At 44.5% G+C, this 18699-nt stretch overlaps 1 protein-coding gene across 1 annotated transcript in view; it reads right to left on the bottom strand.

Annotated features, from left to right (window-relative positions):
• The window catches only part of SH3BP5 (SH3 domain binding protein 5), a 78531-nt gene extending 71368 nt beyond the window's left edge, over nucleotides 1–7163 (bottom strand). Inside the window, exons 1-2 of the mRNA XM_019667145.1 lie at nucleotides 6866–7163; nucleotides 5008–5070 (exon numbers count right to left, since the gene is read on the bottom strand). Of these exons, the coding sequence (XP_019522690.1) occupies nucleotides 5008–5070; nucleotides 6866–7003 (201 nt within the window). The 5' untranslated portion in view covers nucleotides 7004–7163. The remainder of the gene's footprint in view (nucleotides 1–5007; nucleotides 5071–6865) is intronic.
• Between the last annotated feature and the right edge of the window lie 11536 nt (nucleotides 7164–18699).

Here is an 18699-nt window from a genome sequence, read left to right as displayed (position 1 = left end):
CACACACACACACACACACACACACACGTTTTAAAGGACAAAGTGCTAAGATATGACAACACTATCTTCTCAGAAAAGAATTTCCCTCTTCCCCTGACTTGTGCCAATCATTAATTAGAGAGAGGCCAGACTGCTTCCAATTCACTCCCACCCCCAAGTTTCCAAGCTCAAAACTATTTCTTTTTAAGAGAAAATATTTGCTGGTTTCTGGAAGGAGGAAAAGGCAGATTCTGGGTGCAGGGGGATCACAGATGTCCAGACTCCAATGCTTTTTCAAACCGCCCTAACAAGTCGGCCCAGAAAACATCCCACCCAAGCAGTGAGGGAAAGAGCACAAACTTTTACAACTAACTGCTTGGTCTCCCTGGGGAAGGGCAGGCTGAAAAAGGCAGCTTTTCATTACTCAGAGCCCGAAAAGCTATCTGTAGGTAACTAGGTCTGATTGTGTCCTTCCTCCCCCTCTCTCTGACCATTTCAGGGCACCTTCCGAGCAAAAAAGGGAAATAAAGAAAACACTACACATCATGGTTAAAATAATAATAATGGGAACAGAATATTGCGAATCTGGATTACAGTGAGATTTAGGCATTTTCTGTACTGCATCTTGTTTTAACAAATATTTGAAAAAAGACAGCTCTACATAATACGTATTGTAAAATTACATCAACACACTTCCTTGCATTGCCTCACCTGGCAAAGCTGTTACACCTGGAATGGCCCATTTCTCTGTCTCTCCTCTGTCCATCGCTCACCCCATCCCCCAGCACACTGGTCCCCCCTTGCTGGTCCTTAGCCAGGCCAGGCCTGCTCTCAACTTAGCACTGGCTGTTCCCTCTGGCTGTAATGCTGTTCCCCCGCATGGCCTGGAGGCTCTCTCTCTCCAGACAAGCTCCACCCACTCTATGTAACACTGCATTCCTCCCCTTACCCCCAAACACCCACACTGCCATGGCCCCTTCCTGCCTTGTTTTTCTCCTTAGCACATATCGCCATGTAACCTCCTGTGTATTTTAACTGTTTATTGCATTTCTTCTCTCTCCACAATGTAAGCATCAGGAGGACAGGTAGTTCTGTCCATTCTTTTCACTGCTCACTCATCATCATCTTAAACTGTCCTGAGCACACAGCAGGTGCTAATAAATACTCAAGGATGTGCCTGTGGGAAAATACATTTACTTTCTTAACTTGAAACATCAGGCTTATAGCCAAAGGCCTCTCTGGTTAAAAGGTTACTCCCTTCAACAGTTTGCAAAAGCCAGCCCTCTTGATATAAATCAGAGTGCAAAGGGGTTATGGCACTGCTCGAACAAGGTCAGAGGCAAAGCGAGGTTGCAGGAAGGGGCAGGTATCCAACTGACGACATACAGGTGGCTGGCATCCAGAGGCCTCTTGGTAATCTCCAATTTAAACAGCCGAAACACTGCCGAAACACGAAATGGGATGCTTAACAGCGAATCCAGGCCTGCACCTCGGCCTACAGCTGCCCAGAGACAACTGTGCCAAGTTCTAAGGGCAAAGTAGCAGCCACCACAAACCTGGTCACCAATTCATTTTAGTCAGAGTCAGGAGGGGTGCTGGGCACTCCACATCATAATCAAAAAGCAAAGGGAAAGGAAAAGTAGATAGCAAAAGGCCTTCCTTTAGAGGCTCTGAGATTATCAGTCAAACCTCGTTATTTCCATACTCACTAAAATTTATTCATAACTCAAAAATCAATACTCATGGCACTTCTACGGTCACTTGTGGACATGAACTGAGTGCCAGAACTTGGAATCGCCCAGTGGGCACATTCCCAGCCGTGGTCAAGTAAAGAGACACTCTGCCTTCTTGTTTCTCATACGGTAACCAAGTGTCCTTTACAGGGCCCATTGAGTGCCGCGGTTTTTGCACTTCTGTGCGTTTTTTTGGTGATTCTGCAGTTTAAAGTGGCCGCCAAGCCCAGTGCTCAAGTGCTATCTAGTGTTCCTAAGCCCTAAAAGGCTGCGATGGGCCTCACGGGGGTCAAACGTGTTAAGTAGGCTTCATTCAGGCTCGAGCCATTGTGCAGCTGCCTGTGAGTTCAACATTAATGAATTCATAATACATAGCAAATAAGGTGTCTTGAAACAGAAAGACCCATAAAACAAGGGTATGTATTGATCAGCTGACAAAAATGTGACCCGAGGCTTGCAGGAACCTAACCTCTCCCCTCCGCCCCGCCCCGGGAGCAATAGTTCAGCACTCACTAACTCCATCTTCACAGGGACTTGACAGAAAACAACTACCAGGAATAACGAGAATGAACCGAATATTAACATGGCTGTTTCCTGTCCCACATCATTTGGCACACTCCCCTCCAACACCCCCACGGCTCACACCATCTGCTGTTCTTCGCACATGGACTCTCTCATTCTGCAGGCTTCTGCTCAGGTGTCTACAGGTGACGCCTCTCTCAGAGCCTCTGTCACATCATTCTTTTATTGTAGTTATTACATCAGTAATTATCAGCCATCTCTCCACTCCTCACCCCCCACCAAAATGTAAACCTCCCGAGGGTAAGACCCGTGTTTATCTTGTTCACCTATATGTCTGCAGTGGCCCGCAGAGTGCCTGACACAGGGTTGGTGCCCAGGGCTTCCCTGAAGGAACACAGCCCACCACAGACATAAGACCCCATCCTCTCCTCCAGCCCCAGCAACATGACAAGCACCCAGACAGCAGGCACTGAAGGGGAAATCTCCCTGCCCCTTGGTGAGTATGACAGGAAATACCTATAAGACCCGGGATGCCTGGTCCACATGCAGCTACTGAGTGGCCGGCCCAAACCGAGATGGGCTCTTGGTGTAAAATATGCACAAGAGTTTGAAGACTTTGTATAAAAATAGCTGTAAAATATCTCAATGACTTTTAGATAGAGTCCATGTTAAAATGATACTATCTGGGACATTCTAGGTTAAATGAAAATAGATTTAAATTCATTTCAGCTGTTTCTTTTTACTTTACTGTGGCTACTAGAGAACTTTTAGTTACTTATGGCACATAGCTTGCGTTATAGTTCTATAGTTCTGAGTCCACCTTGGTTATAATAACCATGAAAAGGTCAGCCAGCAACACAGGCCAGCTCTGATCACTTCTCTTTGCTACTGCCAAGTACTCTCCAGAGCAAGGCAGGAAACACCTGTCCTGTGGCTTCCTGTGACACACAAATACCTAGGTGTATTCAGAAAAGGGATTCGGAAATCAGGGCTAAAAAGAGTTTAACAGATGAAACCATTTTACCCTCAGAAAGTAAGTAAGAGCAACCAGAACAGTGGCTGGCTGAGAGTAGGCATACAAATATTTGTTGAATGAATAAATCAATCAGTCCTTTAAAAAAAAAAAAGACTATTTCTAAGTTGTCTTAATACTTGGAATGGCAGAATATGAGAGCTGGAGGGGATCTGGAAAATGATCTGGCTCTGCCATGTCACTGAACCGTGAGGATGCTGTGCCTACGTGTCCTTACCTGGAGAACAGGTAGTCCCAGCCTTTCCTACTTTCCAGGCCTGTGCTATCCAGGACTTTCTACAGTAACAGATGTGTTCTCTGCACTGTCCAATACAGTAGCTATTGAGCTCTTAAAACATAGCTACCATGACTGATGAACTGAATTTTAAATCTTAATTAATTTAATTCAAATTTAATTTTAATTAATTTAATTTAAATTAAAATAGCCAAATGTGGCCAAGAGGCTGCCATACTGGACAGCACAGCTCTAAGTTGTTTTGACAGGCTAGAATGAGATAAAGCTTGAAAAACACTGTAAACTCTAAATCCCTTTAAAAATGATGGGGGTTTTGTTGTTGTTGTTGTTTAAGGTATTATAGATCCGAGATTCCAAGGGATTTCAATTGCCCAACGAAGACACTGGACTCCTAATAAGTGAAAAAAATTTAAATAAACACGCAGATTTTACTCCACTTGGGGAAAAAGGGCAGCCAGTGTTCATAGATACCTACAATCGGAATAGAGGGGTTGACGATAACCCTTCACACACAGCTCAGAAAGCAAGCTTTTAATCCTCACTCTCACATCAGGGTTTGGGACCTCCCAGACCTCCGCATGGCATGCGGTCGGAAATCAAGGTTGCCAGTGTATTGCTGGTAGGCTACATTCCTATCCCCTGCATCCTCACTCTTAGGGACCAGATGTTTCCTGCCCTTGCCGCTGACCTTCCCTGCTATTTCTCCTGCTACAGAAACAGGTCCTCCCAACAGCTCCCTGCATCCCTTCAGCTCTCTGACAGTCATTCACAGGCTCTCGGATAGATGCGGAGGTTGTTCCAGTTTGCTGATGGATGGTAAAAACCAACCACTGCTGAAAAGGAATGGGGACTAATTGATAGCTGTGAAGAATACTAATCTGTTTACACTCAGGTTGGAAGATGCTCATGAAATTCAAATCAAGTTTTGTCTCCCAAGACTCTTCCCAGCAGGAAAGCCCTTCCCAGTCTAAACAGCTTTTCCTTACCATTAAGATAATTATATTCTACACACAAGCAGACAATAAAGAAATGAGCAGGGAAGTAGAAGGGGAATTATTAGAGCAGGAGAGTCAACAAAAAGGTTTTAAGTCTGAGCAAACACACAATGTTTCCAAGTACAATGTGAGGAACTGCCCTAAAATATCGAAGAGATTTTTGTGACCTCATTTATTCTTCTCCATTAAAGAGTTCAGCTCATTTTCACCTCACTTCTTTCAGCTTTGCCACAGACACGTTAACTTTAGGACTTAGGCATGTATGAAGCCCTTGGTTTTGGCCCCACAGAGCTTCCATAATGAAAAACAACATGTGAAATTGGATCCACATGTGTTCCACCCACAAGCTGGGCTCAGTGGTGTATTTTATTCTGTCAGACAGCAGGCTGTTGCTCAACAGGAGGAGGGGACACCAGCAATCACCCTCCAACTATTAAAACAAAATTAACCATTCTGGTGTCAGCAGGACAGACACCAGTTCACCAAGAACAGGCATCCGGCCTTGTGTACCTCAAGTTCAGTCTCCCGTCTGTTGATGTCATCCGTGGATTGATTTAACTTCTCCAGTTCTCCCTAACAAAGAAAAGAGGCAGAAAAAAGATTTAAGGGATTTGTCTTTTGTTTCCAATATGACTCAGCCCACGACCTGCAAAATCACTCCAGCACAATTTGGGAAGAGGGAAGTGTCAGTATTAATTCTCAAGAAAAATAGTTGAGCCTTGGCTAGAAGAGCAAATGCGTGTCAGCATTTCTGAAACCTTTTTCTTGATGGTGTCCCTTTTGAAAATATCATAAGGTCACAGGAATTTATCTTTTCTTAGAAGGTCAAATATTTAATCCGGATGTGTGCCTTCAGGTAAACCCACCTGTTACAAATGGTTTAAAGGCTGAATCAAAATAGAACCTTCTGCCTCACAGAAAGAACTTTGAAGAAAATACAAGAAAATAAACAAAGCCAAGCCAAAAGTACAAACCCAGTGAAATGATTTAAATCAAGAACAGAATACTGGCATTAACTCATTGGTGGTGGAGTATTTTTCTGTACAGATGAAAATCTTTTCAAACTGCCAATTATTCAATCTCCCTAGGTGTTTTTTTAAAAACACACAAAAACACTAGCTTAAAAAAAAAACCTACCTTTAAATACACATTTACAAACTAAAATTTTATAAAAAGTACACAGCATGAAGTTAACTCATTTTACTCTGCAAACAAAGGATATTGTTTAACAGAATTCCTGTACCAACAAAACAAGATAATAGTCCAAACTGATTAATTTAATAAATAAAATTTCTAATGCAAAGATTTCCCCACCTGATCTTCATCTTGCTAATCTGCCAAAACAATTAATTTAAACTGCAACCGCTGTATTAAATGAGCTTTTAATTGATCTGTGCACTGAAAAACCAATTAGGGCTCCAGGATTTGAAAGCACACTTAAAAGCAGTACATATATACATACACACACACAAATACACATATACTATATATAATATATACATATATGTGTGTATATATGTATGATTTATGGGAAGGTTAGAAAAACGGGTCTTGGATTTGTTGTGCTTTTTACTTAGAGGGTGAAGAGGTTAAGCTGTCAACCCTAGATCTCGGCTTGGACATTGTTTTTTAATCATCTCCCCTAGAAATGGAGGTGCAGAGAGAGGGCCAGGCCAATGCCCTCGCCTTCTCCCCGCGTCAGCTTTGCGCATCAGTTGTTCCTGATTTCTGTTCACACCCGACCTCATAAACAAGGAAAAGCTGGGTTTTAAATCATTTGAGGCCAAGTCGAGGGTTGAATCAGTAATGACAAAAAAAACCAAAAAACAAAAAACCTTCAGTTTGGTCACAATCAAAGCAGAGGGAAGATGGCTCAGGCCGGACACCTCCACCAGGTGAGGACTCGGAACCCAGGGCACCAGTGCCAGCCCACGCTGCAGGGGCGGACAACGCCCACCCAGCAGCCGACCCTTCCTCCCAGGGACAGGAGGACGTGCAATGCCCGCGGCGTCGCGAGCTTGGCTGGGGCACCCCGGATACCCGCGTGGCGCCCCCGCCCCCTTTTTCCCTTTGTTGCACATCCGCCCAACCGCTGGGCACGCTGCAGCGATCCCCAGATTCTGCCCGGGCTCTGCGGGGGGAATCCCCGCAATATATTCAGGCCGCATCCACTAGGGCACTGCAGCCTCCCGATGAACCCAGGGAAACAAGAGTATTCAGACCCTCTCTGCTCGCCCCCAGACCTCCGTCGCCACCCCCCCCCCCGGACCGCAGGCACTGGGGCTGCGAGGCGGGTGTCAGTGTAGACGCCGACATCCGCGGCGGCCCTCGCGGATCCGGGGTCCGGGGCGCCCCTCGCGCGCCCTACCTGAATCCGGGGATCCACCTCTTCTTCCTCCTCCAGCTCCTGCTCCATCCCCTCTTCCTCCTCTTCCTCCAAGTCCCGGGCCGACTGCAGGAGCTCAACCGGCTCCTCCGAGCGGCTCCGCTTCAGCGCCGCGTCCATACCGGCCGGCGGAACGCGAACAGCGCAGCGGGCTCCGGAGCGTGTGCGGGGCTGGCGGCCGCCGCAGGCTCGGCCGGAGCCGTCTGGTCACAGCTCGGCACGGTCTGGGAGCCGCAGCCGCCACCGGGGAGCCGCTCGCCGATGTGGACCCCTCCCGCCGAGGCGGAGCGGAGGAAATGGGCGCGGCCGCCCCCTTTCTGCCGAGGCCGTCAGCGCAGCGGCCCCGCTCCGCCCTCGTCCCGCCGGGGCCGCCCTCCTGGCTGCTCTGACTCGTATTCCTCCCTGGGTCCCCATTACCCCGGTCTCGTCACAAAAACCCGACTCTGAAAACCTCCAGCGTGGTGAAATAGGAGGGCCCTCACCCCCCTTTTAGCTTAGCCGACCGAGTATATCACAGACGACCCAACGTTGGCCGCCTGCTTTTAGGGCAGCGTTCTCCCTCCCTCCTCACCTAAGGCAAATGGACTACATGGAAGGAAAGTTGGGAGTATTTCCAGTCTAAGTCACCTTTAGAAGCCTGTACTCAGTGACCCTGGACCAGTTTCAAGACTCACTCAAACCCCCGTCTGTAACTTCCCCAAAGCACGTTTCTCCCCTTGGGTGAATCTTGGGAATTGTATTCACTTGAAGATTTCCTCAGAAAAGGGAACAGAAACAGATGCTCACATAGACACTAAAGTACAGAGGGGACCCAGCTGCAGTTCCGTGCATGGATTCTTTTTCCAAAGGCTGTGGCCTCCACTGGGCACAGCGCCATACCCACACACCTGTGCTTTCATGGATGTGGGATGGTCCTACCTGAATAGTCAGGAGATATGGAGAATCCATGGATGGGAGGTGTGGGTGGGTGGGTACAGCCTTCTCAAGGAGGTGGTAAGTGTAACTCCTGTTAATGGGCACACTCTCTCCAAGGACTTATGAACTGGTGAGGTTTCCTGCCCACCCAGAACAAGCGGGCAGCCAGAGCCTCCCTGGCAAACTCAACATCACAAAAGGCCAAAGAACGAAGGGGCATGTCTGTGCTGTTAGAAAATGTCAGGGCTACTGTGATGTCAGGGGAGCACAAGGTGAGGTGACCTTAGCATAGCAGGAAGGACATTGCCTCTGGCCACTACTAATGTCTCCTTCATGACAAAAATGCAGAATGTGTATACTTTCTACACAGAGGCTGTGGCCCATCCGCTCTGAGTTTGGAGGACAAACTTGGTTGAAGGAGCTTCTTTCTGAGAGCCTATCATTAAAGCCACCTTGGAAAGCTTGCTTTTGACAGTTTTATGAGAAACTAAGTTGGGGTGTTATTCCTTGGGCAAAACCACCCTACCCACATGCGCGCTGTGATCCACGGTCAAAGGAGATTTCATCCTGTCTCCTGAAGGTAATACAGGTGTATGCCATAGATTTGTTTCTGAGTAGATCACAGCTACTCGTTGTTCTTTAAGTCAAGGGAGACCCAGCAATTCTTCGAAAGATCTTCTGAAGTTCCTTGATTTTCCAGTTGGTGGATGAAGGCAGGGACAAGATGGCCATTAAGGGTAACTTTGGGACAAAAGAGCCACCAATGTTTCCCTGGCGGCTTAGAATTGAGTCCGTAATTGAGCAGGTTCATCCTAGCCTAGCTGTGAATAACCTGAGAGAAAGAGGTCAAAAACTAGAACCATGAGGTCAGCCCTGACTCTAAATGCTTCACAGCTGGTAGAACCCCATCCTCACCATTCAAAACAACAATCTCTAAAATACATTTCTATTTATGCTTACATCTAAGAGCAAGAGTGGTTCAAATGCATCCATAGTACATAGGGAAACTGCGCTAGAACATCGATTTAGACTTCTGTTGTTTTATTTTTAGGAGACCTGGGCCAGCTATAGTGTTAATCCCAATAGTGTTCTACAGTTAAAATAAGAAAACTACATAAACCAGAGCAGCACTATATATTTTCTGTTGGTACATATAAATGCACATAAATGCATAGAAAAAGATCTGGATGGACGGATTCATACCCAACAAAGGGGATATTTATACCCCTGGGAAAAGGGATAGGGAGAGGCTCAAGATTGGCTACAATGGGTGAGGGGACAAAGGGAACTTTAATCTCTCAATGATGTTTTTATTTTTTACAAGGAGAATGTATTTATGATTATTTGTGTAATTTAAAAATAAAAATAAATTTAAGGGCCGGCCGAGTGGCTCGTTGGTTAAGAGTTGACTTAGGAGTGCAAGCTCTGAGCAGCAGGGCCACTGGTTCGGATCCCACATGGGCCAGTGACACTGCGCCCTTTACAGCTAAGATGGTGAAAACAACTCGATCTGGAGCTGGGCTGCCATGAGTCACCAGCGACAGCATAGGCTGCAGTGGGTCTGCAGTGGGCTGCCATAAGCTAACATGTGTGGCTGGCAGCCAGCGTGAGCGACTGGCAGCCAGCATGAGCGGCCAGCAGCCGCTGTGAGCTGCCGTGAGCCACTGTGAGCAGCTGTCCAATGGCCGGTGACCGATCTGCCTCACCCGGGAAGAGTGCAATGATAATACCAACATGGGCCAGTGAAGCGACGTCCTCCACAACTAGACTGAAGAACAAAAAAGGACAGCAACTTGTCTGTTCCCCTTCCCCAATTCCCCAATGCTGTTCCCTCCCCTGTTTGCCCAATTAAAAAAAATCTTTAAAATAAATAAATAAATAAATATAAATTTAAAATAATATGTGCTGTATTAGTTTTCTATTGCTGTGTAACAAATTACCACAAATTTAGCAGCTTAAAACAACACTCGTTCATTACCTCACAGGTCTGTAGATCTGAAGTTCAGGTATGGCTTGACTAGGTTCTCTGCTCAGGGTATCCAGGCTGAATCAGGGTGTCACTCAGGGTGTCCAGGCTGCATTCCTTTCTGAAGGCTCTGAGGAAAACATCCTTTAAAGCTCATTTAGGTTATTGGCTGAAATCAGTTCCTTGTGGTTGTAGGACTGAGGTCCCCGTTTCCTTGCTGACTATCAGCTAAGGGCCAGTCTCAGATGCTGGAGGCCGCCTGCATTCCATGCCACGTGGCCCCCTCCACTTTCAAAGCCAGCAATGGAGAATTTCGCTGGTGTTCAATTAAATGAAATCTCACACTTCAATCTAGTCTTCAGGAAGAGCCCATCCCGTTTAAGGGTTCACTTGATTAGGTTAGGTCCATCCAGAATAGTCTCCCATTCTTAAAGTCAACTGTGCCATATACATAACCTATGATCTTGCAAGTGACTCTCCCATTATATCCACATGTTCCCAAAATTATACAAGAGTATGTCCGTCAGGGAGGAGGAAATGGGCCAATCTTATAAATTCTGCCTGCTCCACATACTAAGAAGGCAAGCCATGTAAATGCCTTGTAAGCCAAGCAAATGCTTGATATGTATTTTAGCTGGCCTATTGATCTAGAGCAGTGGTTCTAACGGTATGAGCTGCAGACCCCTGGAGGTCTCCAAGACCTTCCAGGATGCCCATGAGATCAAAACTGCTTTCGTGCTAATACTAAGACAATATTTGACTTTTTCACTCTCATTCTCTCACGAGTGTACATGGGAGTTTTCCAGAAGCAGACACATGATATCAAAACAGATTGAATGCAGAAGATATGAGAATCTAGCTGTCTTCTACTAAGCCACACATTAAAGGGTTTTGCAAAAATGTAAAACAATGCCCTTCTCACTATTTGTTTTGTTTTGAAAACTATTTCTCATTTTGGAAACTATAAACTATATTTATGTTAACATCAAACAAATAGATTTATTGTTATTTTTAGATGAATTAATAAAAAAATGTTTTCTTAAAAATTCTATGCAGTAACCACCAGTAGTTATAACCACATAAACAACAGCTCTTTGAGATCTCCAATCATTTTTTAAAAAACATAAAGGAATAGGGGAACCGAAAAGTTTGAAAACCACTGATTACGAGGAAATGTGCACTCTAGGTTTGTTATTCTATTTTATTTGTATTTAAATGTTCCACTGCCTCCTTCATTCAAAAGGTGTGTACCCCCACCCAAGACCCCAGTTGGTCCCTGGTGGAGTATTACAGGCACAGTACATGTTTGTCCATTTTAAAAGACTTTAACAATTTTAAATGATTGAGGAGATAGATAAGGTGCTGCTCGTGGGGCATATCTTTGTTTATTTCCTAGAATCTACATTTTGTCAATTCCTATGAAGAACTCATCACCCAATTATAATGTTGTCCCTTTGGGAAATGGTTAGCTCTCTAGCGCTCTGTCTGTGATGTGGTTTCTGAGTGCTGCCCCTGCGGCCAGGCTTTGGGTGGGTTCCAGTGGTGCAGGGGTATACCTGTATCAAAGCCACAATTTCTTGGCAGGGGACTGATCACGTTGTACACGGTGTGGGCAGTGAGGGGGGATGGCTGACATCTTAAAAATCTTGAGGACTGCTTTGCAGTTGCAGTTGGAACACACTCCCTGTTCGATTTGTTTTTACTACCTCCTTGCAGTTTGTTTAAATCAGGACACTGGGGGTAATTCACTGTGTGTTTATTCCCTGCCCACCACCTCCTTAAGTTGTAGATCTTCCTAGGTGAAAATCACAGCCTCTGTGCTGTCCCAGCAGCCATTTAAAACAGTGGGGTCAAATTTGGAAAGAAGGAGGAACAAGGTATCCGGCAGGATGAGCCTAGGTTTACATATTCCTCTACACTGGGTCCTTATGTGTCATGCTCTGGTTTCTTTCATGGGATTAAAATCATCCTCTCCTTTTGTAACCCTATCTCCTCACTAATGTTACACATTTACAATCCAAGCCTCTCCTCCCTGAACTATAAAGTAAGCGAAGAGCCCCTCTCCTTATTTGGCCCACCCATTGCAGTGGTGAGAATTGGGGGATGTTTCTATTTCTGTAGGTGTGGAGAGAAACTTGAACTTGTTTAATAAACACTCACAGAAAATCCTGCCAGGCTCAAGGGGTGTCACTTTCCTGTCTTCCGGTGAAAAGGGGTCTCTACCGTGTCTAAAATGCTCTTCAGCATTTTTTGTGAAAAGAAAAATTTGTTGTTTTTCCCCAAACACATGAAAACCCAGGAGTGGAAGAATGAGAGGAAGTGAGATGATCTGTTGACTTCAGAGGGCTTGGATTGAGAGTAGGGCAGAAAGCGGGGGAGTGCCAGACATTAACGTGGGTGAAGGGAGCAGCAGGTTCCCTCCTGGCAGCTGAAAAGGGCCATGTTACCCTCTGTGGGAGCACAGAAGTCATCCTACTGTTCTGTCTGCAAGGGGCAGGATGGCTTTACAGAGAAGTTGATCCTGGGCCTTGAATAACAAACAGAATTTCCTCAAACAAGGAAGGAAGGTTTTGCTAAAGGAAGAAAGGGCTTCCCAGAGAGGAAATAACATGAAATCGTGGAGAGCATGGACTTTTTAGAACAGCAAGGAAGGCGATCATCTGGGCTTGGGGCCCAGGAAAGGACAGTGGAAAGGGGAAGGAGCAGGGATGAAGCCTAAAGGATGGCTTGGGGCAGGTCCTCAAGGGCCTTCAATGCCAGGCTAAGAACTTTGGGCTATAGACTGTAGAACATGAGACGCCATTCACTCATCTGTTCATTTACTCATCCAACAAATATTTATTGAGTAAATATTTATTAACATGTTTTGGACACTCTGCCAGACATCAGGGGCACTCCCTACTGTCAGGGAGCTTACATTCTTGTAGGAGGTAACGAGCAATAAACAAATAAATGAATAATAGGTTCATGGTAAAGAGTTTGGATTTTATTCTGAGTGAGTGGTCATGTCATCACTAGTGTGTAGGAACTTGGCTGGAGAGATATTGAGGAGCTGGGGGCAGGGGACACACAAGGAGATCAGATAGCCAGCTGATGGTCTAGTGGTGGGAGTATGAGGAACGCCGCTTCTAGATGCTTCTTTTTTCTCAGTGAATCATGAGCAGGGTCACCCGGTGAGGATAATGGGCAGTGAGGGGCAGTGGAGCAACACTGGCAGTTAGGGGACAGGTCTTGACAAATTTCTGTCAGGAGAGTTGGAAAGCGAGTTGACCAGAGGAATATACTATAATTGCCAGGCTGCACTGAGGACCCATTGTGCTTTGAGACTCTCGTTGAGAACCGTCAGCAAAGATGAGTGGTTTTTCCTACCCAAGCTCAGCTCCCAGGTGCAGGTAAAACGTAGTAAGAATGCGTGATTTAACCAGGGTTGGGATTATGCCAAATTCTTACAAAAGCAAAGGAGAGGAATGAGGGACTTGAGAGGAACTGCGTGTGTCACAATTTTTTTGATGGCCGTTGGGATCTAAACTGGATCAAAAGGGAAGTGCGGGCATGAGGGGCTGAGGGAGGGGTTGTTAAAATAGTTCCAGGGAGTGAGGATGACGCCATGAATGCAGGGGTAGAAAGATGGGAAAGAACTTGAGACTGTGCAGAAGTTGGTGACTGATAAGATCTAGAAGGAGGGAGAAGGGTCAAAGATGATCCCAGAGCTTCTAGTTTGAGTGACTGATGACACCAGGAATTAGAATCTACGCTCTAGAAGTTTAGGTTGAGAAGATAACCAATTTGTGTTTAGAGCATACTGATCTTAAAGGCAAAACCCTGAAAGCCCAGATGCCTGCTGTATTTGAAAATAGGGATCCAGGTTATCCAAGGGATGAACAAAACTTCTTGCAAGACCATTCTTGTTGCCTCAGCGCACTCCCCGCCTTAGCAAGCGTGTGATAGCTCATCCAATCTTTGAGGATCTTATCGGTTTTAATAATATTTCTGATATTCAGTGGCCTCTAGGAAACAGGCACAGTGGAAATCTCTTCTTTTGGTGGGAGTCACAGAGAGTGACAGTGACAAGAATTACATTTAAACTGGGTTTAAATCCCAGCTCTACCATTTGTGAGTTGACTTTGGACTCTCAACTGTTTTGTTGTCTTTCAACCTGTGTCCTCACCTGTAAAATAAGGATAACACCTGTGTCTCCCTGCCAGACGCATTATGAAGGTTAAAAAAAGTGACAGTTATAGAATTACTGGCACATAAAACTTGAATTCATGGCTGTTACTTTGTCTTTGTTCTCCTCTGTCCCATGGCTTAAACCTAAGAGAATCGAGTATTTTACACAAGAGTTTTTGTTGTTGTTGTTGTTGTCTTGTCTCTTAAAGTGAAATTTGCAAGCTGAAAGTAGCCAGAAATATTAATTTATTACATTTTTGAAGACCTACTCTATGCATGCACTATTCCAGGTACCAGTTTGAGGGCCCCAAACATGGAGATGACAAAGTCATAATGTCTTCCTACTTAGGGAGACACGCCCCCCAAAAAATTGTGCCCTAAGATGACAATCACATGAGTTCCTCATTGTGAAGTTCAGGCTTTTTCTGTCAAACTTCAATGCCATTCAAATGAAGATTTCCTGCAACACTGATTTAAAAAAAACCAACAACTTTGCATCTGCTTGTTAACCTTTATAAAACAGAAACTGCTCTTTTGGACTAAGAAGGAAATGAATCTGCGTTCACATCACATTCTGGTCATAATGACTGAAGACGTTGACAGTCAGCATCTCCTTTAGCCCACCTGTAATCTGTACAGGGTGCCTTACACCAGAGGTTGTAACGTGGGAACTACTGGCTTGATCAGACCCGAGGGCATGTGTTGTCTGGCTGATGCAGTGCTTTATAAATTGGAGGCAGCAGTTAAAACTCAGGCATTCCAACCTGAACATTCAGATTTTTCTGCTTGGCAAGAGTCCAGAGATATGAGGAGCAGCTGACCCCTTTAGAAAGGATATGCGCCCTCAAGTTAACCTCAGAGCCCTGATGGCACACCAGCTTACACCAGCAGACTGCACCCCACCTCTCCTCAGCACCCCGTGGTAAGGTGACGAGAGGAAGATGGCTGCTCTGTCTTCCTCTCACTTTCCCTTTTATTCCCACAGATCCCAAAGGATCATGGCATGTGCCAAGATGGAAGAGAATTTTAAAGTAGACCTCAAACCCTTCAACAGTACTTTTCGGCCCCAGATGACTGGTTCTCAGAACCCAAGGAATTTTAGAAGCCAGTTCTTTGAAAGGGACCAGGGCCTCCTCATTAACGAGGCATCTGTTTAATTCCGTGAATCAGTGACATCAGTGCGTTGCCAAATTGCTTGCACTGTGGCTGCCACCCTCTAATGAGAATCTTTATTTGTGTCCTAAATTGAATTACACACAACTCTCTCTGACCCAGATAAATTACAGGCCAGGGTACTTGGAGAATCCAGGAAAGAGACTTTTGATGTTTATCTGTGGCCCTAGAGGACCTGCAGATATTGAAAATGGTGCTGGAATCTTAGAGACAGAAAAAAGTGCTCCATTAAAAAGAAGAAAGAAGTTTCCATACACTGTTAGCCAGTGACCATAACAGATTATGACACAATCTTAGAATGGATTTTAAAGGGGAAAGGGCATTTCTGTGCCCCTGGAAAAAAATAATTGATCACTGTGACCCAGCTTGGGTTAAGCAAGAACAAATCATGTCCGCCTTGGCCCCACTTCTTTATTCCATGGGTTTATTAGTCTAGTCAGGGAAGGAAATACACGAGACAGGAGATCTTCATTGTTTAAAGATAATTGGTATAAGAAAAGGCCACACAAAGAAATCCACTTATAAAGGAAACCAAAATTTCACATGAAATAATGAAAAAAAAAGGGTTTACCCTGCAAAACGAAGCTTAAAATTAGGAAGACAATAGTCTTGTATTTTAAAAACTATTTAGTTGGCAAATATTTAGTGAGCATCTATTATGTGACAGCCTCTGGCAAGGAAGATACAGCAGTGAACAAATTAGACAAAATCCCTGCCCTCATTGGCATTTTTAGCCTAAGGGGAGACAGAAAAAAAATTGTTAAAACATAAATGAGCAAAATAGTTGGAGTTAGTGATACTGATAAATTTTATGAAGGAAAAATAGTAGGATAATAATAAAGGAGGCTGGAGAGTAGGGTCTGCCTTACATGGGAGATGGAGGAGGCCTCTATGCATATGACCTCTGAGCTGAGATTTGATGATAAGAAGGAATCAGGCAGCCATGCTCTGGAGTAAAGAGTGATCTGGATAGCAGAGACCCTGAAGAGGGAGCCAGCAGGACAGTCCCTGCGATGGCCAGAGAGTGAACAAGGAGGACGGGGTGTTGAGATGAGGTGCGAGACTTGGGCACAAGTCAGAGATGAAGCTGTGGGAAAGAGTTTGGATTTTATTATAAACGTGATGAGAAGCCATCAGAAGTATTTACGTGGAGGAATGACACAATCTGATCTACATGTTTAAAAGATGACCATGGCTGCTACATAGAAATGGGATGGACCTGAAGGCAAGAGTGGGAGTAGGAACACCAGTTATGAGGCTGTGAGAGGGGCCCTGGCAAGAGATGTCACCACTTGGGCTAAGTGGTACGGAGAGATGGAGTGGAGTCGATTCGGGATATGATTTGAAGATAAACCCACAAAACCTGCTATTTATTAGATGTGAGAGTAGGTGGAATCAGAAGTCTCAAGAATGACTCGTGAGATTTTGATTTAAGAAGTGACTGAATGATATTGCCATTTACTGAGCGAAGTAGGGAAGATGTGAGAAAGGGGTTTGAAATGAAGAGGTGTGGTTCTAAGTCTGAGAGGCTATTAAATACTCAAGTAGGAATATCAAGTTCAAAGATATACATCTGAAAGCCAAGTCCGCCAATAAAAATTTGAGAGTCAACTGCATGTAATGATGTTTAAACCCAAGGGACTGCATGAGACCACTTAGGAAAGGGAAAATGCTGAAGGAGAGGACCAGGACGAAGCTCTGGGGCAACCAGCATTTAGAGGTTGGGCCTTAGACAAGAAGCCAGGTAAGAGCACAGCCACCAGCTGACTCTAAGAATAGCAACAGCAACCACAAAAATGATCAATACACTGTCACATTTTTTTTGGGGGGGGAAGCATATTTTTCTCATAAAATGGTAAGATCATATAATATGAATTTATTCAATTAAGATTTGGCTTTCACAGCATAACCATAAACCGTTTAACTTTGACAAAAATATTTAAGGCATTTGTTAATTTTCCCAGATGTGTTTCTTACCCTTTTGAGGTTGAAATCAGTCTCATTTGCAGTGTCTTTTGGGTCCTCATCCTCACAGATTTTTCTCTGATCTAACACTGCCATTTCCTCATTTGTCAATGGCTTTGCAAGTGATGAGGGCAGTTCTCCAAAACTGCTTTCCTAATCTTGAAATCTTGCTTATTTTGCAAGACTGACAGTTTCACTTTGCCATCAATTTTTATGTTACTTGTGTTGTACTTGCACTATACTGTCATAGCCCGATAACTATAGAGAGAATAATGTAGAAAGGCTTTGACCCAATAGATAGGAGCAGAAGCTTGGTTTTAAAAGGAAAAAATGTGTGCCTGGTCCATTTCTTAGGGATTTTAATTTTGTGTCATGATGATGTTAGTTGCCAATAGTGGAGACCACTAGCTGTTCACTGAATCCATTGTCCCCTTCCTTAAGCACTTAGCCAAACAGCATTTCCCTACCTACCATTCGGCTAGGTGTGGCTCTGTGACTAAGTGAGCAGCAGCGGTATATCATTTTCAGGCCTGTCCCACAAAAACTTCCCACATGTGCTCCTTTATGCTCTTTCCGCTTCTGTAGCTGGATGCAGATGACAATGAAACCCTAGATGATGGCAGATCTACAACAAGGTGGAGAGAACCTGGATCCCCGAGTACCCTGAATTGTTGTTACCCAAGCTACAACTAGAACTCCATTGTGTTTAGCCATGAAACGTTTGGGTCTATTTGTTACTGTGGCTTAGCCTATCCTAAATAGCACACTGCTCTACTTAACATCAGGAATGGGATAGTGAATACCCAGTAATGAGGAGTCCCTTATATATTTCAGCAAGACACTTAGTTGGTATCCTGTGACTTCCTATAGACAAGCTGACAAACCTGGGTGGTTGCTAGCCCAAGTTGGAGAGGCAGTGACTGACTGGACAACCAAACCTAAAGGCTAATGAATCACTGCCCAACCACATACGTTCTTTAAGCTTAATTCTCAGCTCTGTCCTTTTCAACATGTAATAATGTAATAATCAACATGTAATAATGACTCAGATGAATATAGAGAAGGCATGCTTCTCAAATTTGCAGAAGACGCAGTGCTGGAAGGGGTACCCTGGATTGCATTGCACAAAAATGATTCACAAAGATCTTGGCATTGGATTTTCATTGTGTTGTTGTATCATGACACCAATAGAGAAAATAACTGACAAAGACTTTCACCCAGTGGGTGAGGAAGAAACTTGGCTTTTAAAGGAAAGGTCAGTGGGCCAAAGAGAACATAGTGAAATTCACTGGGGCTAAATATAAGGTCTTGAACTTAATTTGAAATAAACTAGACCACGATGGGAAAGACATGGCTTAAAACATCACATTTTAAAAAAGATTTAGATGTTTATGCTGCATTACTAAACGTATTTTGTCGAGAATGTAGAGGTAATACTATCACTTTCTCCACCTAAGGGAGAGTCCCTCTGAGAGTTTTGCAGTGAAGTGCTACATTGGATGTGACATGTGTTCAGAGGAGAGCACTCAGGACAGTGAAGGGACAAGAAAATAGATTTTAGATTTAGAAAAATAAATTTACGTTGGTTAAGTCTGTCCAATTTTTTACTGAGCTCCTGTAATAGGTA

Source organism: Hipposideros armiger, unplaced genomic scaffold (genome assembly GCF_001890085.2).
Source record: "Hipposideros armiger isolate ML-2016 unplaced genomic scaffold, ASM189008v1 scaffold_486, whole genome shotgun sequence".
NCBI classification, from domain to species: domain Eukaryota; kingdom Metazoa; phylum Chordata; class Mammalia; order Chiroptera; family Hipposideridae; genus Hipposideros; species Hipposideros armiger.
The sequence above is the reverse complement of the archived record's forward strand: the minus strand, read 5'-3'. Positions and strand labels throughout refer to the sequence as shown.